This window comes from Hemitrygon akajei, unplaced genomic scaffold (assembly GCF_048418815.1).
Source record: "Hemitrygon akajei unplaced genomic scaffold, sHemAka1.3 Scf000072, whole genome shotgun sequence".
Lineage (NCBI taxonomy): Eukaryota > Metazoa > Chordata > Chondrichthyes > Myliobatiformes > Dasyatidae > Hemitrygon > Hemitrygon akajei.
Genome location: NW_027331958.1, coordinates 27,238 through 49,812, shown reverse-complemented (window position 1 = coordinate 49,812; position 22,575 = coordinate 27,238). Strand labels below are relative to the sequence as shown.

The window sequence follows — 22,575 nt, the reverse complement described above, 5'->3', positions numbered from 1 at the left end:
GGGGTAATTCCAAAGGACATGTGAAGTGAAGACTGCTTAAGCAGACTGTGGTGCGTACCTGGACTGCCTGTGTTAGTGGTTGAGGCAGATGCACTGGGAAATGACTGAGAGAGATACATTAGTGACGTTTACAAGACTATCAGATCGGCAAAGGGATGCTCGAAAAAGGCAGGGCTATGGGCCATGCAGTGGGGATGGGTTGGATAGAGTTCGCGCAAGGGCAGCGGACGCGAGGAGAGCGCGCATGATTGACGGGGGCAAGGAATGCGCGCGGGTGGTGGTGGTGGAATCAGTGCGCGCGTGTGGAGCGTAGAGGAGAACTGGCGGGAGAGCTCAGGGGGCGGGAGCAAGGGGATGGCGGGGTGAGGAGTGAGGAGCTCCAGACCACTGCTGCGTTGCGAGGCGCAGCAGTATCCACAACTCACTGTTTCTGCTCAAATAAAATCCAAGTTCAACAGCAAGAGAGGAAGTTACAGCGTTTTTTTTTTATTTATTCATGACAAACGTAAATTAAACAAAGTGCGACGTACTAACGTGCGGAAATAAATGAGCTGCTCCCGATTTACTCACAGTCACATACAATTAATTGGCAGCCGACAATATGTTACAGGTTGAATAATCAGTCCTGTTTCTCACCATCATTCTACATTGGGGCACCGATGATTATAAAATTACTCTTCAGGGCAGTGTTCGAGATCGCCGCAGGTCCAGGGTCACTACCGAGGTAGTCGTCAATTTATCATCATTAACATCATTCTATCTCCACATAGCAAATAATGTACCATCATTAGCAAAGGGAGCAAAATAATCCTCTCCATGGATAATCCCACCCCGGAACACTGGTCTCTTAGAATGAGCCCCGCACATGGACTCTTCCTGTCTGTGTATATCCACAGGGTGTCACTTGAGGAACACTCCGACGCGGGCAACCGGCGTAAGAAGCGTCGCTGACATGAAGGGCAATCGTAACTGGGGAAACGCCTCTGACGTCACACAGGGCTCGCCTGGGGACAAGATCCGTTAATAATGTTGCGAATTAACCCTGGGGCGCGGGCATTAAAGGGCAGGGTGGATGTTAAAGGAAAGGGTGGGAAATCGGCCAAAATGTTCGCACATTCAGATTCTCACAGGATCACGGTCAGTCCGGGTCTTGGACTGTCCAGAGGCCAGAGTTCCTTCTTCCCGGTACGACTGAATCTGTTCCCATCCAGCCTTCAACAGATGGAAGAATAAAAAGGAAACAAACAGTTTACAAAGCAGTGTCAGTAACAGGGGACTGGAGTTAATGTTTCAACAACACTCACAGATAAATATCACTAGAAACCCCGCAGATCGACCGATATTTTATCACATTGAACATGAACACAAACACTCACTTGATTTGTTTCAGACTCCGGAAGGTCTGTATGAGGCGGCGGAGAGCGGGGACAGATTGGTCGGTGAGCGAGTTTAATCCCAGGTTCAGATCCGTCAGTGATCGTTTGTCACTGAGAGCGGAGAGGAGTTCCTGGGCACCAGAATCTGTGAGACCGACATACCACAGCCTGGAGATGAGAGAGGGTGAGGGTGAAGGACTCAGAGAGACTGGACACGTTACAAATCGCCAGTGTTTATCGATAACACAATTGCTGATCACATTGATGTTCAGCATCAGACACCCATTGACTGTTAACACAATCTCCAACGTCTGGTACTTACCCCAGTTTCGTTATTTTACATTCCCGGCTGCTCAAAGCCGTGGACAGCAGTTTCACTCCTGTATCTCCCAAGTCATTACAGCCTAGGTCCAGCTCCGTCAGTGATCGGATTGCACTGAGAGGGGAGACGAGATCTTCCACACCAGAATCTGTGAGACCAGCATTCCACAGCCTGGAGATGAGAGAGAGTGAGGGTAAAGACCCGGAGACACACGGGACAGTACAAATCCCCAATGTTCATCAATAACACGATGTCTGATCACATTAATGTAAACTATCAGACATTCAGTGACTGTAAACACAATCTCCCACAGTCTGGTACTTACCCCAGTCTCTGTATTTTACACTCCGGGTTCTTCAGAGCCTCGGACACCAATTTCGCTCCTGAATCTCCCAGTTTATTCTCCGACAAGTCCAGGTCCATCGGTGATCGGTTTGGACTGAGAGTGGAGACAAGATCCTCGACACCAGAATCTGTGAGACCGACATCGTTCAGCCTGGAGATGAGAGAGAGTGATGGTGAAGGACACAGAGAGACAGGAGATGGCACAAACCCCCTGTGTTTATCAGTAACACAATTACCGATCACAGTAATGTTCAGTCTCAAACACCCAGTGACTGTAAGCATAGTATTGTAGTTTATACTCTGGGTTACTGAGAGCCGTAGACAGCAGCTTCACTCCTGAATCTCCCAGGTCATTCTCCACAGTCTAAGCACAAACAGGCAAATTGATGAACTAAGTGATTCAGATCGTGGGTCTGACGGAATTTCATCACTTGGATATTTCAGGAAAAATTAATCCTTTCAGTAAATCACTGATCGGATTTCCCATCACTGTCTTTGTCCCTCGGTGCGCCGCTGTAGGGTATTCACCGAATGTCAGTAACTTAAACTGTCGGTGTGAGCCGGTAAACTCTCCATATTCTGTCTCACTCCCCGATGTTTAGAAAAATGTTCCTGATGTGAGACGGTCGGAAGGGGCAGAGTTGAAAGGTGGGAGAAAGTCCCACAGTGAGGACGAGTTATGCGTGGCAAAATATCCATGGGAGATGGCGGAAGAGACCCGCACCGGAGGATGAGGGGAGAAGGGTTCTGACAGGAGGAAGGGGTGGGGATGAGAAATCCATACATAAGGCAAGGGGGTGGGGAACAGAGATCCGAGACAAAGTAGGAAAGGGGATGGGGAACAGCGATACGAGACTCAGTAAGAAAGGGGGTTGAGGAACAGAGATCCCCACAGAAGGAATGGGAGTGGTGCAGAGAGATCCCGCAGCAAGTTAGCAATGAGTAAAGATGAACCCACAAAGCCAGGTGATGTGAACATCGATCGCACGAGAAGGGTTTGTCCGAACTGAGGCCCACAATCGGGAGCGGAGATGCCGTCACGGGGACTGGGTATCTGGTCGTAAGCAAAGTCACACGGGTGGAGTAATGGAGGAGGTCACACGCGGGGAAAGGCAAGAGGAGGACAATCTCTCAGAGGTCTCACTGGGTCAGTGAGCTGACCCTCTCTTGTCCCTCACTGGGAAGAATGTGAGAAGATCTGACCAACTTGCTGCAATCAGTGTCGGGTGGGTGTCAGAAACAGTGAGAAGGATCATTGTCAATGGGCTTGTCACAGGCTGCGAGAAACACGTTAGTTCCTGACACTTACTACCATTAAACCAATGGCCCTTGTTCACTAACTTGATGAAGTCCCCAAATCCCTTTACGAGGAACCACAGAAAACTCCCATCCTTGGGGAATTACTGACTGATCCCTGGTCATTTATCACAATTCTACTCAACCTGATTTACTAAAGTTTGGCACAAATCCCCTCACTTTGAAATAATGCAGTGGAACAGTTTCGCAGATCGCGGTGACAGATAAAGCAAGGTACCTCAGCTCCTGGCACTTATGCAGCTGGGGTCCCAGCCTCTGGAATCCTCCACCCTGAATGTGGCAGCTAGAGAGATCCAGGAGTTTTATTGTATCACAGAGTCCGATGACATGAGACAGGACCGCGCAGTCAGTCGGCGTCAGTGTCATTCCACTAAATGAAAGTGTTTCCACAGATCCCAGTGTGGCCTGAGTCAGTCCTCGATTCTCAGACTCAAACAGGCAGTACATTGTGTTCAGGAGGCTTTTACCGGCTTCACTCCATCTGCTTTTACTCTGGTGTTTAACTTCTTCCTTCACCCATTCAATCACCTGGCAGGCTGTTTGTTGAACAGACGGACCCAGATACTCTTCCAGGACCCGAGCTGTCTTTGGGGATGAGAGACCAGCAACAAAACAGAGAAATGCCTCTAATCGCCCGTCTGTCGTGTTCTGGACTGCAGTGAGAAATTTCAGGATATCTGCGGGCTCTAGAGTCAGGTATTGTGCGAGTGCAGCTACAAACTCTTGGATGGTGTGGTGTGGGAATGTGTACACCACACAACGGGCAGAATCCTTTCGCTCCAAAAGCTCCGTCAGGAACCCGGACAGGAACTGGGAAGAGTGGAGATCGTACTTGATCAAATCTTCATCTGTAAACGCAATCTTCCTCTGAGACGCTCCTCTGAAGGCCAGCTGACCAACCCTGAGTAACACATCACGAGCGTCCTCAATCTCGCCGCCGTGGCTTTTTAAGATATTATAAATATAGCAGGAATACAATTGGGTGATGGTCCTGGGAAGTCGCTGAGGGTCCCTGACTCTTTGGGTGAAGAAGGGGCCCAGTGCCAGAGCGAGAATGCAGCAGAACGAGGGGTTGTGGCTCATGGTGTACAGGATCTCGTTCTCCTTCACGTGTTTGAAAACAGCGGCCGCCACCGTCTGATCTTCAAAATATTTGATGAAATATTGCTTACGTTCTTCGTCAACAAATCCCAGGATTTCAGCCCAGACACTGATTTCTGCCTTTTCCAAAAAATGTAACGCAGAGGGGCGGGTGGTCACCAGAACTGAACACCCTGGGAGCAGTTTGTGCTGGATTAAACTGTACACAATGTCGGACACTTCACACCAGGACTCAGGATCCGGGCAATGGTGCTGAGGTTCGGTATCTTTCCCACTGTCAGTAAAATCGATTTTGTGTTTGAATTCATCCAGACCATCGAGTATAAACAGCAATCCCTTTGGGTTCTTCCAGACCTCTCTCAGCAAATTCCCAAAGTAAGGATACTGATCCAGAATCAGTTTTCTCAGGTTCGTTCTACAGTTAATTGAGTTTAAATCCTTGAATCTGAAACGGAAGACAAACTGGAATTGTTGGTATATTTTCCCTGTTGCCCAGTCATAAACGATCTTTTGTACCATTGTCGTTTTCCCGATTCCCGGACCTCCGGCCACTGCTACCGAACTCCCTGAATTGATTTCGCTCTGGGAAAAGCTGCTCTGGAACAACTGATCAGTCCGGATTTTTTCCAGCTCTTCGCTGAGATGTTTCTCTCTCCTCTCCTCGTGGTCTCTGCCTCTTGCCGGCAGATCATGTTCCACCAGTCTCCGATCTCGAACAGTAGAAATGACCGTGAGCTCAGCGTATCGATCAACCAGCTGGAAAACCTTCTCCTTCTCCCTCACCAGGATCGTGTTCACTCTCAATGTTTCAGTTTGTGCCCGCAGAGTCTCCTTGTGTTTCTGTTGAACATCTTCCATGGGAACAGAGAACAGAGTCACAATGGTAAATGGCTCTCATCTGACATCTCATCAGCCTAACATCAGTAGTGGGGAAGATTAGCATCATTATTAAAAATGAAATAGTGGCATATCTAGATAGCAGTGATAGGATTGGGCCGAGCCAGCATGGATTTACCAAGGGTAAATCATGCTTGACTAATCTATTGGAGTTTTTCGAGGTTGTAACCAGGAAGTTAGACAAGGGAGATCCAGTGGATGTAGTGTACCTCGATTTTCAGAAGGCATTTGATTAGGACCCACATAGCAGATTGGTGGGTAAAATCAGAGCTCATGGCATTGGGGGGAAGATATTGACATGGATAGAAAACTGGCTGGCAGGTAGAAAGCAAAGGGTAGCGGTGAATGGGTGTTTCTTGGAATGGCAGGTGTTGACTAGTGGGGTGCCACAGGGCTCAGTATTGGGACCACAGCTGTTTACGATTTACATCAACGATTTAGATGAAGGCATTAAGAATAACATCAGCAAGTTTGCTGATGATACTAAGCTGGGTGGCAGTGTGACATGTGATGAGGATGTTAGGAGAATTCAGGGTGACTTGGATAGGCTGAGTGAGTGGGCAGATACTTGGCAGATGGCGTTTAATGTGAATAAGTGTGAGGTTATCCACTTTGGGAGTAAGAACAGGAAGGCAGATTATTATCTGAACGGTGTAGAGTTAGGTAAGGGAGAAATTCAAAGAGATCTAGGAGTCCTTGTTCATCAGTCACTGAAGGTGAATGAGCAAGTGCAGCAGGCAGTGAAGTAGGCTAATGGAATGTTGGCCTTTAATACAAAGGGAATTGAGTACAAGAACAAGGAAATCCTTTTGCATTTGTCCAGGGCCCTGGTGAGACCACACCTGGAGTATTGTGTACAGTTTTAGTCTCCAGGGTTAAGGAAGGACATCCTGGCTGTAGAGGAAGTGCAGCATAGATTCACAAGGTTAATTCCTGGGATGTCCGTACTGTCTTACGCAGAAAGGTTAGAGTGACTGGGCTTGTACACGCTGGAATAAAGGAGATTGAGAGGGTAGCTGATTGCAACATATAAGATTATTAAGGGATTGGACAAGATAGAGGCAGGAAATATGTTCCAGATGCTGGGAGAGTCCAGTACCAGAGGGCTTGGTTTAAGAATAAGGGGTAGGTCATTTAGGACAGAGTTAAGGAAAAACTTCTCCCAGAGAGTTGTGGGGGTGTGGAATGCACTGCCTCAGAAGGCAGTGGAGGCCAATTCTCTGGATGCTTTCAAGAAGGAGCTAGATAGGTATCTTATGGATAGGGGAATCAAGGGATATGGGAACAAGGCAGGAACCGAGTATTGATAGTAGATGATCAGTCATGATCTCAGAATGGCGGTGCAGACTCGAAGGGCCGAATGGTCTACTTCTGCACCTATTGTCTATTGTCTATTGTCTAAATAATTTCATAACAACATTTCAGCATTCAGTGTTTGAGATTGCATGAATTAATTCAATCCCTCCATGGATATTGTTGCAGAAGGTAAAAGTCTGCTCACAAGCACCATATTGGACAGGAATTGACAGGTGTTCACTGCATCCTGAATCAAAACAGGAGCGCAATATGCGTGAAATACACAAGTCGGGCCGGATTTCTGATTTAAGATGCGATCTTCATCCAGTTCAGTAAATTAAAGAGCGGGCATCAAGCTGGACAAAGCCATAGAGGGCTTAGAGAGTCGCCCTGAAAGAATGCCTTGGTTTGTTTTGATAATGGTGGTTGTCCTTTGTCGGTTGTTATTATATGGGGTGAGTATAGTACGCCAATGCTTCATCAGATTTTGTAGGAGCTTGCTAAGTATTATTATTGTATTTTGTATCTTTTCTCAACTCAAGCTGGTAAAAACTGCGTTACGGGCACTGGCAAGCACACTCATTTCTCAATTGCTCGGAACTTTTGGATTATACAAGCGGTGTTTGGTATTCTGGGTTTCTAGAGATTATTTGTTTAACGCTATTGGGCGGTACATTTGGGATGACATCAGTTGGAAATAGTACTATGGGACAGTGTATACCCTGATCATGGTCCATATGGCACTACAGGGGTTTTAATGAAGCCAGTGTCAAATGTGGCGTACTCATCCAGATTCAAAGATGAATCTGTGACTACCGCCTGGCCCATAGACTCAAACCAGTCCTGTAAGCGCTCCTGTGCTTCCCTTGTCCATTCCTTCTTGGTCCTCTGTACTGCTGTTGTGGCCTTCTGTCTCTGCCTGTAGTCAGGGACGATCAGACTTTCCAAAGTGCGGACGTGGGATGGCAGTTAGCACTCTTGATGACAGAATAACTTGCTTCAGTGTCTTGGCTCCTCTGGTTCTTCAAATGATGTGTTGGTGATAATTCTTGAAGACTTTTTTAAGCTGGCCTGGATAAAATTTCCAAACTGGATGACGCTTGATCGTGAGATGTTCCAGTTCGAGTGAGCATGAGAGGGGTAGAAATGCCACGTTTGTACAACACAGGGAGATAGTAATGAAGCATATTCCAACTCCTCTGCCTTTGAAAGACTCCACAGTCCTACCTTGATGGCGAATGTTAAGCCAGCGAGCTGTATCACGGCATCCAGGTTGGTGGGAGATGTTCAAGTCTCCATGAAACAGAAAACACAATGTGAACGAATGTCCCTCTGGGACAGGAATCTTGCTCGGAGATCTGCGATATTATTTACCAGCGATTGTACGCTCGCTAGACGATCGTCGGTCATGGAAGTCTGAAGTCATGTCTCCTAAAACAAACTCATTTTTAATCCAGCGCGGCATCCTCTCTTCCGCTGTCTTAAAGGAGAACTGCACATGCCACTGGAGATTGCTGTCCCAGATTCGGCGGCTTCGAGTTCTGATAGATTTTTAATCACCTTAAAGCGATTTCTCCTTTAGGTAAGATATACTGTATGATTTACCTGTTATTATATTTATTATTATTAAGAGTTCATCTTATTTGTTACGGGCAGAAGAGTGTAACTGAGGACGGGGAAAGGGGGATCAGCTATGATGGAATGGTGGAACACTGGAAGGGCCGAATGGCGTAATTCTGCTCCTATGCCTTATGGTCTTACGATCGTAACAAAGTGGGAGACCATTCAATATAGTCTTACAAGTACAGACTTAAAGCTGTCCTTGATCAGGGCATTTATGCGTTTGTATCTTCTGTCCAATGGGGTGCAATGCGAAGGCGTTGGTCAGACCCTATTCACAGAAATTTGAGCAAATTCGGACTCAGTTTTTAAGAATGGATTTGTTAGCATCGGAGAGCTGGTTCGCGAGAATGTTCCCGGGAATGAATGAGTTATTGTATGAATATTATGAATATATGAATGTGTCAATGTATGAGAGACATTTTACTGCTGGAGTTTGGAATAATAAGGGGCACCCCAATGAATCCTATCAAATATTGAAAAGCACAGGTAGAGTGGACGTCAAGAGGATGCTTGAATCGAGGACGAGAGGGCACAGCCTCAAAATAGAAGTATGCCCCTTTTGAACAGAGATGAAGAGAAGTTTCTTTCGCTTGCGGGTGGTGAATCGGTGATTTTTTTTTTTTGCCATGAATGGCTACGGAGGACATGTCATTTGTTATATGGAAAAGGCAGGTTGACAGATTCCTTAGAAAGGTCGTGAAATTTACAGGCAGAAGGCAGGGCTGTGGGGTTGACAGGAATTGCAGAGCAAATTCGATTAGCTGAATGTCCTAATTCTTCCCTTAAGTCTTCTGATGGCCCAACCTTTGGAATGATTGGAGAGGGTTCACCAGAATGTTGTCCGATTCCAGGGCACAGGTTACAAGGAAAGGTTTAAGAAACTTGTTTGTTTACACTGGAGGCTGAGGGGAGATCTGACAGAGGTGTATAAGATTGAGAGAGGCATAGTGATCGTCGGGAGCTTGAAATGCCTAAGACCAGAGGGCACTTAGTTTTAGCGTGGTGAGGTACATTCAAAGAACATATGGGTAGTTATTAATTTTTTGTTTGTTTTTACAAAGAGGTAGGTGTCTGGAATGTACTCCTGGATGGTCAGCGAGGCAACGATGACACGCCTGTTAAATATAATCCTAGATATATACATGAATGGATATGGCCCACAGTATAAAGGAGAGTAGAGAACGTTTTCTCCTTCCTTTACTGGGTATATAAAGAGTATAAGAAAAGAGAAAGTAGATATCCGACCAGTGGAAAATCATGCTGGAGATGTAGTAACGGAGAGGAAGGAAATGGCGGATGAACTCAGTAAGCATTTTCCGTCGTCTTCACCGTGGAAGGTGCCAGCAGTATGCCACTATGTCAAGAGTATCCCGGGGCAGAGGTGAGTGCAGAATTCTGAAGAAGGAGAGAGTGCTTTGGAGACTGAAAGATCTGGGGATAAAAAAGTCACCTGGACTGTAAGATACAGTCTATCAGGAACCTGCCTGGGGTGAGTGGGGATTTCCAGCCCGTTTCAGTCAATGTGAAAGTCTCAGCAGAACCAGCTGCTGGATTTGTGGAAAAATACATTGTAGCATATTCAGGCTGCAAGGAGAGACTCTCTGAACTGTAACTTGAATCCAGAGATCGGCAAATGGTTTATGGTTAAAACCAAAGAGCTGATTGTGGACTTCAGACAGACGTAGATGAGGGAACACGAACCGGTCCTCAGAGGGATCAGAAGCAGAGAGATTTAGCAATTTCAGGTTGCTGGGTGTCAGTATCTCTGAAGATGTTACTTGGTTCCGACAAATTGATGTAACTATAAAAGAGGCAAGACAGCGGCTATGTTTATTTCGGAGTTTGAGTAGATTTGGATTGTCACCTAAAGTACTCGAAAGCATCTACAGATGTACAGTGGAGAGCATTCCGACAGGCTACATCGCCGTCTGGTATGGGGGACACTGCACAGGATCAAAAGAATCAATAGAAAATTGTAAAATTAGTCAGCTTTATCATGGATACCAGCTGCAGCACTATCAAAGATATATTGAAGGAGCAGTGCCTCCACTATGAAGGACCCTCATCACAGAGGACACGCCCTGCTCTCAATATTACCGTCAGGAAGGCCTACAGAAACGTGATGGCTCATTCTCAGCGCTTCAGCGACTGTTTCTGCCCGTCTGACATCCGATTTCTAAATTGACACGGAACCCATGGACTCTATCTCACTCTTTTATCATCTCTGTTATCGTACTATTTTAATTGAACTATTTAACGTATAGATATATATATATATATCTCACAGGTTCTGCCAACCGCAGTCTAGTATTTGAGATAAGGTTTGAACTGTGGAATACATCACTCACCTTTCAGTTGAGTGGGTAGGTCTTCGCTAATATTTATGTGTACTTGTGGATCCGGGCCTGTTTAAATTTAAAGAAGCTCTCATGAAAACCGAGCTATTACAATCAAAACTATTTATTTCAATGTGACTTTGCGTTCAGTGCGTGGCTTTAACATACCCAGCTCCTGTATTTCTTTCAGTATTTTGTCCAACATCGGTAACTCAGTCCTCACTTTTGCAAAGGATTCCCACATCGCCCTCCGGGTTCGCAAGCCTTTCTCCATCACCAAATTTACGAAGAGTGTGGAACTCTCTGCCCGGTTACCCTTCTCTGCCAGTTCAGTGACTTCCTGTAGAAGGGAAACAATTAACTTATTGTGTATAAATTTGTTAATAAATTTGTTATAAATTTTATAAACAATAAACAATAATAGCAGACAGAAAGACATGGAGGACAATGTGCGTCCTTGTCGCTGTAGCTTCAGAACAGGTGCACTCTCTTGACTGTCATCTCATCCCCTGCTAAATCTCTGAATTCTGTCATTAACAGAGAAACAGTAACTGAGGGAACCTCAAAATCAATGTCCCGCAAGAGTAAGGCTTCACTGACACTCAGTAATACATACAACGAGATTAATTCCTTCGATCTGTCAATGTGCAACATTACATCAACAAGATGTGACAACAAGAACGGGGAGAGCGAGAGAAAAAATGGATGGAAAGCATCACTGAATCGTGGCTGAAAGAAGATCACGGTTTTGTGCTTACATCCAAGGTACATTTTGTATCGAAAGGATAGACTAGTAGGCTTGGATCATCTCTGTTGTTAAAAAGAAATCCTTAGAAAGAGGGGACATCGTATTGGATACCCTTGCGGGTAGAGTTTAGAAATTTGAATAGCAAAATAAGCCTGATGGAAATTAGATACAAGACTTCAAACAGTTACCAGGATATGGAGATAGTAAAAACTTGTCAAAAGGGCAATATTAAATAGCCATGGCGGTGATTTAAATATGCAGTTAGCTTTGGAAAATCAAGCCAGTGCTAAATCACAAGACGGGATTTTTGTACTGTCTACAAGATGCTTTTTAGATAAACTTCTGGTTGAGGCCACGATGGTGAAGGCGTATCTGGTTTTGGTGTTCTGCTTTATACGATATTTCATTAGGGAGCTGAAGGTAAAAGAACCCTTAAATGTCAGTGGTTATAATTTAATAGAACTCAGCCTCAAGGTTGAGAGGGAGGTGGCAAAGTTAGACGTATCAGTATTACAGTGGATAGAGGGAATTACAAAGGCTTGGGAGAAGTGCTGGCCAAAGCTAAATAAAAAGACGACACCTTTGACTAGATGAGGCTGCATACCCGATAAGCGCCCATGATATGATAGGGAAGATAGTAGCACGGAGAAAGGATCCACTTTTTTCCTCTGGTTCGACTTCAGGTTGACTAACAGAAAGCAAAGAATGGAATAAAGTTGACCTTTCGATTTGGATGCCGGTGACTAGCGCTGTTCTGCAGGGGTTTGGGGACCGTTTCTTTTCTTGTTATATAGCAATGATTTCGATGACGGAATTGATGGGTTTATGGCCAAGTTTGGTGTCAATACGAAGGTATGTGAAGTGACGGGAAGAGTTGAGAAAGTAGGGAGTTCACGGAAGTAAATAAACTGTATGGAAAAATGGACAAAGCAGTGGCAGTTTGAATATCGTATAGGGAGTTATATGGGCATGCACACTTGTACGAGAAATGAAGACATAAACTATTTTCAAAACTTTGATACATGTATGTGGAATTTTCTGTGGAAAGGATGTTCATTACAGTGGAGATTCTAGAACCAAAGGCTACAGCCTCAGAACAGAAGGACGTCCATTTAGAGGAGATGACCAGGAATTTCTTTAACGGGAGGGTAGGGAATCTGTAACTTCCATCGGCACAGACAAGTCATTGGGTGTATTTGAAATGGAGGTTGATAGGTTCTGGATTAGTCAGGTCCTCTCGGTTTACGGGGAGAAGGTATGAGAATGGAGTCGAGACGTATATTAAATCATGTAATGGCGGACAAAATTAATGGACAACTGCTCCTCTGCCTCAGGGTTTTATGATTGATGGGTAAAGACAACAGAATGTTAGTTAATGTTGGTGCAGCTGTCTCAGGATTCATATAATTACTGTCTGGATTATAGGATCTGGGATGTTATTTTGAACTTGTGTAAGACGTTGCTGAGGCAAATTTACAATATTGTGTGCAGTTTTTCGTCACCTGCATACAAGAAATATAGAAATAAGTTTGAACGAGTACAGAGAAAATTTAACTTGGATGATGCAGGGACTGGATGACCTGAGTTATAAGGAAATATAGAATAGGTTAGGACTTTATTCTTGGGATGTAGCGGGTCGATGGGGAGATGTGATAGAGGTATACAAATTTATCATGAGATGTATAAAAAGTGTAAATGCAAGGAAGCTTTTTCCACTAAGGTCGGGTGGTACAACAAGTGGTCAACAGTTAATGCTGAAAGGTGAAAGGTGAAAATTTCATGGGGAACATGAGGGGAACTTCTTCACTGTGAGAGAGTGAAATGAGTTAACAGCGAAGAGTTGGAAGCAAGCTCAATTTGAACGGTTAACAGAAGTTTGCATCGGTACGTGGATGATGCGCATATGGAGAGCGATGGTCCGGGTACAGCACGATGGAGTGGGCAGTCTAAATGGTCTGGCACGGACTAGATTGGCAGGAGGGCCTGTTGCTGTGATTTAATTTTCAATTACTCTATGAATGGACAGTTATGCATTGTTTGGGAACTCTGATTGAAATGGAAGCAGGTTTGGTTAGTAGGATTACAATCCCTCAGAGACTGCAGTGAGGCCAGTTGGCCGAACTTACAATCCGACATCGTGTTATTTATCCTATATTAATAAACACGGGTGAATTTGTCAGACGGTCCCGTTAAGATGGGAAATTCATTTTAAGCTGAATGCCTGTTCAACAGTCCGGGTATACAGCCACTGCTCTTGAACCTCACCGATACAAACAGCAGGTGTGAGAGGAAATGATGACACTGAACCTGCAGTTTCCACTGCTCTCCACCTTAACAGGCCTCTACAGCTGAATCAGATCTACTGGAGACAAGTTAGAGATCAATTCTTCATTGGCATGTAGGATGATGCGTTGGAGATTAGCTTTGATCACTATTCACTCTGATACCAGCAGTTCTGTAAGAAAACACTAAATGCACTCACCGCATGTTCTTGTGCATTGAAATATCCCTCCTTTCTCAACATCCAGCTGAGTGGTTCAATCCCTTCTTCAATTGCTTGTTTCAGTCTGTCCCTGTAGGACTTTGTCAGTTCGTAAAGTCGATATTCATCCCTCTGTGTCAGGGTGTGAGAGTTCGTAGACACTGGATCTGCGAATATGAAAAGGAGAAAGTGGACAACGTCTCAAACATCCATTGTCTCCATCGCTCTCACAGCACTCAGAAAAATCATCATGTCTCCAATTCCAGTGTTCACCCATCTTCAGCTGCAAACACGGATTTCGTCCAAATCTCCAACAAAGGCCTCAAAACCAACCCAGCAATGCCCTAGGCATTACTTTACCATGAGGACCATTACAACAGAGACCAGTCCGCAACCCACCCACTCACACAGTTTAATTTAGTATGGACAATAAATGCTGGGACTGTCAGTGATTCCCGCTTCCCGAAGATACTACCACCACCGGGCGGCTGCATTTCCCGCACCTCACGTCCCGGAAATACTCTCTTCACCCGGACAACTCCATTTCCTTTACTTTATATCCTGGAAATACTCTCTCATTTGGACAGCTGCATTTCATAGAAACATAGAAAAGCTACAACACAATGCAAGTCCTTTGGCCGACAGTACTCTGCCGAATATGTCCTTGTCTTCGAAATTACCTAGGGTTACCCATATCCCTGTATTTTTCTAAGTTCCATGTACCTATCCGGAATTCGCTTTAAAGACCCTATTGTATCCGCCTCTGCTACCGTCGCTGGCAGCCTAGTCCACACACTCACCACTCTATGCGTAAAAAAAAACTTATCCCTGCCAAACCCTCTGTACCTTCTTCCAAGCACCTTAAAACACCCGTGTTAGCCATTCCAGCCATGGGGAAAAAGCCTCTGACAATCCATACCATCAATGCCTCTCGGCCAAGTTCAGTCAATCGACTCTCGTAAGGCTCCTCAGTCAAGGAAACATCTTTGTAAATTACCACTGCACCATTTCTATAGTTTCCACGTCCTTCCTGATCAGAACCAAGTGGGGATTGACCAGAGTCCTTTGTCACTGTAACACCTTAAAACTATTCCCTCTCGTGTTAGCCATTTAGCCCTGGGAAAATGGCTTTGAATATCCACACGATCAATGCCTCTCATCATCTTATACACCTCTATCAGGTCATCTCTCATCCTCCATCGCTCAAGGAGAAAAGGCCGAGTTCACTCAGTCTATTCTCATAAGGCATGCTCTCCAATCCAAGCAAAATCCTTGTAATTCTCCTCTACACTCTTTCTAAGGCTTCCACATCCTTTCTGTAGTGAGGCGACAAGAACTGAGCACAGTACTCCAAATGGGGTCTGACCAGGGTCCTTTGTCGCTGTAACATTACCTCTCGGCTCTTGAACTCAATCCCACAGTTGATGAAGGCCAATACACCGTACGCCTTCTTAATCACAGAGTCAACCTGCGCTGCAGCTTTGAGTATCCTACGGACTCGGACCCCAAGATCCTTCTGAATCTCAACACTGCCAAGAGCCTTATCATTAATACTATATTCTGCCATCATATTTTACCTACCAAAATGAACCACCCACACTAATCTGAATTGAACCCATCTGCCGCTTCTCAGCTCAGTTTTGCATCCTGTCGATGGCCCTCTGTAACCTCTGACAGCCCTTCACATTATCCACAGCACCCCCAACCTTTGTGTCATCAACAAATTTACTAACCCATCCCTCCACTTCCTCAGCCAGGTTATTTATAAAAATCGCGAACAGTAAGGGTCCCAGAACAGACCCACTGAGGCACACCACTAGTGAACGACTTCCATGCAGAATATGTCCCGTCTACAACCACGCTTGGCCTTCTGTGGGTAAACCAGTTCTGGATCCACAAAGCAAAGTCCCCTTGGATCCCATTCCTCCTTACTTTCTCAATAAGCCTTGAATGTGTTACCTTATCAAATGCCTTGCTGAAATCCATATACACTACACCTACTGCTCTACCCTCATCAATGTGTTTACTCACATCCTCAAAAAATTTAATCAGGCTCATAAGGCAGGACCTGCCTTTGACAAAACTCCTAATCATATTATGCATCTCAAAATGTTCATAAACCTTGCTTCTCAGGATCTTCTCCATAAATTTACCAACCACTGAAGTAAGACATGTCTATAATTTACTGGATTATCTCTACTCCCTTTTTCGAATAAGGGAACATGATCTGCAACTTTTCAATCCTCTGGAAACTCTGATGATGCAAAAGTTGATGCCTATACTATGCCTATATACTCAAGCATTTCAGTCCGCTGTAAACCATCCCCAGAATCGCTAAGGGCCTTTTCCGTAGTGAATACTGAAGCACAGTACTTATTAAGTACCTCTGCTATCTCCTCCGGTTCCATACAAAATTGATTGGTTCTATTCTGTCACACCTATCCTCTTGCTCTTCACATACTTGTAGAATACCTTAGGGTTTTCCTTAATCCTGCTTGCCAAGACCTTCTCGTGGTCCTTCCTGGCTCTCCTAATTTCATTCATAAGCTCCTTCCTGCTAGCCTTATTATTTTCCAGATCTGTATCATTACCTATTTTTGAACCTTTCGTAAGCTTTTCTTTTCTTCTTGACTCGATTTTCAGCAGCCTTTGTAAAGCATGTTCCGGCAGCCTACCATCCTTTCCCTGACTCAATGCAGAGCGCCACGCAAATATCCCCTGAACATTTACCACAGTTCTGCCGTACATTTCCTGAGAACATCTGTTCCCAACTTATACTTACAAGTTCCTGCCTGATAGCTTCATATTTCCCCTGACTCCAATTAAACGCTTTCTGGATTTGCCTGTTCCTATCTCTCTCCAATGCTATGGAAGTCATTCACATCCTGGAAATCTTCGGGGCACGTAGGTCATTTCTGGTCGTGGGGTAACGGGTGCCCCTCGACACCCCATGTACCACAGCCACACAATTCTCTCTCCTCTCTGGCCATCTCCCCAAGAAGGCCTCACATGTTCCCTCCTCCCTGCCACATTGTGTGAACGCTTCACCCTCATATCTGTCTCACCTGCTCCTTGTTAGACCCTTGACATTCCCGTGTTTAATGTGCTTCCGAGCTGACGCGCGGTCGCCTCACCTGTGCCGGTTCCATCGTGCGGGGCTGTGTCTCTGGGCTGACTTAGCTCCCAAGCCATTACTTCCAAACCGTTTTCCATTTGGACATTGCTCTCAATCGGACCCTGCTTTGTTATCTTGTTTCCCTTGTATTGATCATCTTCCCTCGATGAATGGTCTGGAAAATATCTCTTGAGATCTCTCCGTACCTGATTTATGTTTCCACCTAAAAGTAAAGATGAATCGCAGGTTATATTGGAGTGATTGAGGGCTGACAAAACAAAGATTCAGACTGGATGGCTGCAATTAATTGACCTAAGTCTTCTGCTGACAGGTTTTGAGTGGGACTGTGCAGGTGAATGTGAACTGTACTTCCTGCCACGTGACTATCCCATTAATCCCGTGACTGGACACATCGACTCGCAGAAAAAGAACAGGAGAGACACAGTAATAGGATCCCTGGCTACTCAGTAAATGAACTCACTGAAGATCGGGATATCTTAATGGCATAACTGCAAGTGATACCGGGAAATATCACTGGGATTATCTTCCACAAGCAAAACCTCCATGGGTCACACACCTCCGGGTCCCCTTTGTCACACACAGACCAGCCACTGGATGACACTGTGTCTGATACGGTAGTTCATGCACTCTGTGTCCACAGAGTCACACACTGACCATACCCTGAGGCCCATGCTGTCCAGTTCTGCAGTGGATAGACAGATGCAAAGTCTCTCTCAGAAATCTACTTCACCCTCCTCACATAGAAAAGCGCATCCTATCAAATAATCTTTTAATCTTCTGGTGCCTTCACTCACACAGCAGCGTAATATCGATTTGTAAACTTTACTGATTTTTACTCTCAGTGTCTTTTCCTTTTTAAAAGGTCACACTGCATTATCAGTGAGGCATGTATCCTGTGAAATTTGCTCCTTTCCCATCGTCAAAGTTGAAAGTATATTCATTATTGAAGAACATTCAGTACCAGTAATTCACAGTGGAACAAAGATACACAATAGAATCAGTGAAAGTTCCAGAAAATGCTGACAAATCCGGCGCTGGTTTACATTGACAAGGTGAGCCCATCCCTTGATGCATTTTCTACGTTCCTCTCGGTTCCCTTCATTGTCCATTATACCACCAATTTTGATCCCATCTAAAAAATTTACAAACGACAGTGACAACTTTATCTTCAAAATCACTAATACAGATTGCAGCAGTAGACTCAGCATCCATCCACGCCACTGGTGACAAACCTCCAATCTGAATAGCACTCTATTATTAACCCTCTGATTCCTTCCAACGAGCCAATTTCATATATCCAGCTGGCGAGCTCGTCCGCATGGTGATGAATCTCAGGGCGATTATCGTGACATATATGTACATTTCTAATAAATTAACAATGAACTTTCAACTTTTGAGTTTTTAATCAATCCAATATCACTAAATGCGATATCACAGCTAGACAATGTATGGAGATGCTATTTCACGTTTGACGCCATTAACGTCCCTGTTTAATGAAACATTTATGTGCCCTGTTAGCGCCTGAATAAATTTCTTCATCTGAATTATTGCGCACCAACAGGACAGACGTTAAAATCCCAGTGATCATACCTGGAGCCATTCTGAATCTTCTCGTTGATACTTTGGTCCCAGTGCAGGAAAGCTCCACCTGCCGGTGATGCTCTGAATTACACACAACAAACAGAGAGTGAGTCAGAAAAGTTCCGATTACTTGGCAAACATTGGAGTATCCTCACTCCTGTATCAGAACAGCAGGTGACCGAGGGAGCAAACACTCCTCGTAAACATCAACTTCCACACCATGTCTGTGTCTGTCCAGTGAGATCTAGTGCATCATACTGACAGAGATATAGAGCAACTGAGAACGTATATGTACTCTTCAACCCCACAAGACCATGCCGACCACAGTGACCACTGAAATGGTCCGAATTTCCTGTGATGGGTCCATATCACTGCATGCCCGTTTCACTCCATAGATCCGTCCAAATTGCTCCTTAAGTGATTATATTCTACCTGCCTCATCCAGTTCCTCCGCCACTCACTCCACATACAGTACCCCTAAAACGTATTCACCACCTCCCGGGAGTCTCCATGTTTTATTGTTTTACAATATTGAATGAGAGTTCATTTTTACACCTTTTTTACATTGATCAACAGGATATTGATACTTCCGTGTAAACGTGGAAATAGATCTCTACAATTAAACTAAATTATAAATAGAGAACACAAAATTATTTATTGCATAATCATTCATCCCCTTTAATATGACACACCAAATCATCACTGGTGCAGCCAATAGATTTTAGAAGACTCATAATAAGTTAAATAAAGATCTATTTTTAGAGTTCTGTGTGCAGTCAAAGTGTTTCAATTGATTATAGTAAAAGTACTCCTGCTTCAGGTGGATACAATTGCTGGTGAGTCAGTATCCTGGCAAAAACTACATCACGGAAAGAACACTCTAAGCAACTCCACGAAAAGGTTATTGAATAGCACAAGTTATGGGATGGATGCAAGACAATATCCAAGTCACTGTATATCCTTGGAGTACAGTTAAATCAATCATCAAGAAATTTTTAAAATGGCGCAGCTGTATATATGCCTAGAGCAGGCCATCCTCAACAACTGAGTGGCCGCGCAAGAAAGGGACTAGTGAGAGAGGCCACCAAGAGACCTATGCCAGCTCTGGAGGAGTTACCAGCTTCAGTGGCTAAGATGGGAGAGACTGTGCCATACAACTGTTGCCCGGTTGCATCACCAGTCGCATCTTTCTGGGAGAGCGGTAAACAGAAAGCCGTTCTTGAAAAAAAAACTCACATGAAATCTCGGCTCGTGTTTGCCAGAAAGCATGTGGGAGACTCTGAAGTCAGCCGGAAGAAGGTTCTATGGTCTTATTAAACAAAAATTGAGCTGTTTGTCCATCAGACTAAACGCTGTTTGGCATAAGCCAAACACCGCACGTTATCAATAACACACCACCCATTCCGAGAAGAATGGTGGCGGCTGCGTCATGCTGTGGGATTGGTTCACTGCAGCAGGCCCTGAAAGGCTAGTGCAGGTAGATGGTAAAATGAAAGCAGCAAATCACAAGGAAATCCTGGAGGAAATCTTGGTGCTGTCTGCAAGAGAATTGCGACTTGGCAGAAGGTTTGTTTTCCAGCAAGACAATGACGCCAAGCATAAAGACAAAGATACACAGGAGTAGCTTAAAAACAGAAATGTTAATGTCCTGGAGTGGTCAAGTCAGGGTCCAGACCTTCAATGCAACTCAGAATTTGTGACTGGGCTTGTAAAGGACTGTACACTCACCATCCCCTTGGAAAATTACAGATATTGATCAGGTTTTTTAAAAAGAAAGGGGAAAGATTGCAGTGTCCAAATGTGCAAAACTGATAGAGTCCTATCCACACAGACTCAAGGCTGTAATTGTTGCCAAATGTGCCTCTACTTAATGCTGACTTGAAGTGTGTGAATTCTTACGCAATCAATTATTTTTGTTTTATATTTATAATTAATTTAGATAACTTTGTAGAGACCTTTGTCAAGAAGGAGTCTTTTTCTGTTGATCAGTTTCAAAATAAGCCAAATTAAATCCACCGAGATTCAATGTTGTAAAACAGTAAACCATGAAAGCTTACATGGTGGCGGTGTGTCTACTTTCTGTACGCGCTGTAATCATCAATCTCTGAATGAAAACTTTGTTGTTCATGTCCCGTTTAAAACTTTCCTTCACATCCGAAATCTATTTCCCGTTCTGTTCTCCCCTGAGCTCGAGAAAAGACTGCGAACACTAACCTATCTCTGCCTCTTATAATTTTAAACATTTTTGTAAAGTCGCTGCTCATTCTCTTATGTTCTAAGGAGTGAAGACTCAGGCTACCCGTCCTCTACTTGTAACTCAGGACATTAGTCTTGGTAACATCATCGTAAATCTCTACTCTCCAGTTTAGCCACAGCTTTTCTGTAACAGAGAGACAGAATCCACGCACAGAGAGATGTAGTTCTCCACGCGCAACCTCTCGAAAGGCGACTGCACATGATGTCAAAACCTCCGTACTTAATATCCCGACCAGTAAAGACCAGTGAGCTGAACACCCTGCAGTCCTAGTGGCCTCTGGTCCACTACACTACCTCGTGCCCTATCACAGCCCTACGTTGGATTGATATCCAAAACTACTGATACGTATTTGTATGGCAATCTATTTACCACTCATCTGTCTATTTCCTCAACTGATTATGATCCCTATAACCTACAATAATCTTCACTATCAGCAGTATCTCCTAATTTTGTGTCATCCGCAAGCTTGCTGGTCAGGCCTTTTGATCCACACCCAAATATCAAAAGTTCGAACTCCACAAGTTTCACGAGTCCCTGTAGCACCCTACGAGTTTCCTGCGTCCATTCTGTGGGGGAACCTTCAACTACCACCATTTGCTTCCCACTTCCAAATTGATTTTGAATCCATTCAACCAACTCTCGGCGGACTGCATGGTACCTAATCTTCCACGCCAACTTGCCAAAGTCTTTTCTGAAATCCAAAGTATGACATCCATTGCCCTAGTTGCATTTACGACTTTAGTTAACTCTTCAAAATCCTTAAGGAAACACGACAATCCCAAACAGAATGCTATCTGTCCTTAATTTGGGCTGCGGGGACAATTTCCGTCTGAAAAGCTGAAGTCGGTCAATATGCAATTCCTGACAGTGAGAAAACACACCCTGGTAAAGATCAGTTCACAGTCCCATAAAATTCAGTATCAGCTCTCTATCTGAAGGCCGACACAGGCCGTTCCGAATCACAATCAGCTTCACTCAAAATAAGAGTGTTCTAAAAATAGATTAACTTTAAACAATATTATATTTTGTGTAGGACAGATGACAATAGAAATGGCAAGTTTATATCAAATTGAAACTGTGTATTGCATCTTGCGTCTAAATCAAAGAAATTAATGCATGAAATAAACTTAGAAAAGTCTGAAATTCCAAGAAGAATAGTTAACATTTGAAGATTACATGGTAGATTCAATGTAGAGAACAATGAACATTCCAGAACAATGCCACCCCGTTGGCATTTTGAGATGATTATGACGTAACACAGCCAAGCAAAGAATCATCAAAACCTGACTAAAAGCTGCTCGAGATGATGCAAGATCTTGAAATGAGTAAACACTGTGAAGGAATGGGAGTGGCTTTAAAACGCTGAGCTGCTGACAGCACATCACCAGACAGGAGTGATTGCAAGTCGGTCTGACAGAGGCATAACTGGTAGCTATGGGTTCAATCACTCCCACTCAAACATTTTCATATCTTCCTTTGCACAGGTATGTAATGTCTATAGGATCAGTGTTTGAGGAAACGAGACTCACCAAACTTTCTCCTGACTGAAAGACTAGAAACTTTGAACCACAAGGGCTCTCCAGTTGATGCACTCAGTCCTCAGGCTGGTTCACCTGTTGCTATTCCCTTATCGTCAGTCTTGGTTTGCTTCCACTTGTAGGATTTTCTTCCAATCAATCTCTCACCGCAGTTCTACCTTTAACCAGAGAAATACGTTAACAATACAAAGAACAAAAAAAAATCTACTCAATCTTCCTA

At 44.3% G+C, this 22,575-nt stretch overlaps 1 protein-coding gene across 4 annotated transcripts in view; it reads right to left on the bottom strand.

The window, feature by feature from the left end:
• Positions 1-465: 465 nt before the first annotated feature.
• Positions 466-22,575, bottom strand: part of LOC140722215 (NACHT, LRR and PYD domains-containing protein 3-like) — a 35,523-nt gene continuing 13,413 nt past the window's right edge. For all 4 annotated transcript variants that reach the window (XM_073037006.1, XM_073037005.1, XM_073037008.1 and 1 more), the window contains 11 exons: positions 22,347-22,513; positions 18,570-18,641; positions 16,978-17,181; positions 13,844-14,010; positions 10,782-10,953; positions 10,626-10,682; positions 3,578-5,312; positions 2,024-2,194; positions 1,699-1,869; positions 1,377-1,544; positions 466-1,212 (listed from right to left, as the gene is read on the bottom strand). In XM_073037006.1, coding sequence (XP_072893107.1) covers positions 1,125-1,212; positions 1,377-1,544; positions 1,699-1,869; positions 2,024-2,194; positions 3,578-5,312; positions 10,626-10,682; positions 10,782-10,953; positions 13,844-14,010; positions 16,978-17,181; positions 18,570-18,579 — 2,943 coding nt within the window. In that variant the 5' untranslated portion in view covers positions 18,580-18,641; positions 22,347-22,513 and the 3' untranslated portion in view covers positions 466-1,124. The remainder of the gene's footprint in view (positions 1,213-1,376; positions 1,545-1,698; positions 1,870-2,023; positions 2,195-3,577; positions 5,313-10,625; positions 10,683-10,781; positions 10,954-13,843; positions 14,011-16,977; positions 17,182-18,569; positions 18,642-22,346; positions 22,514-22,575) is intronic.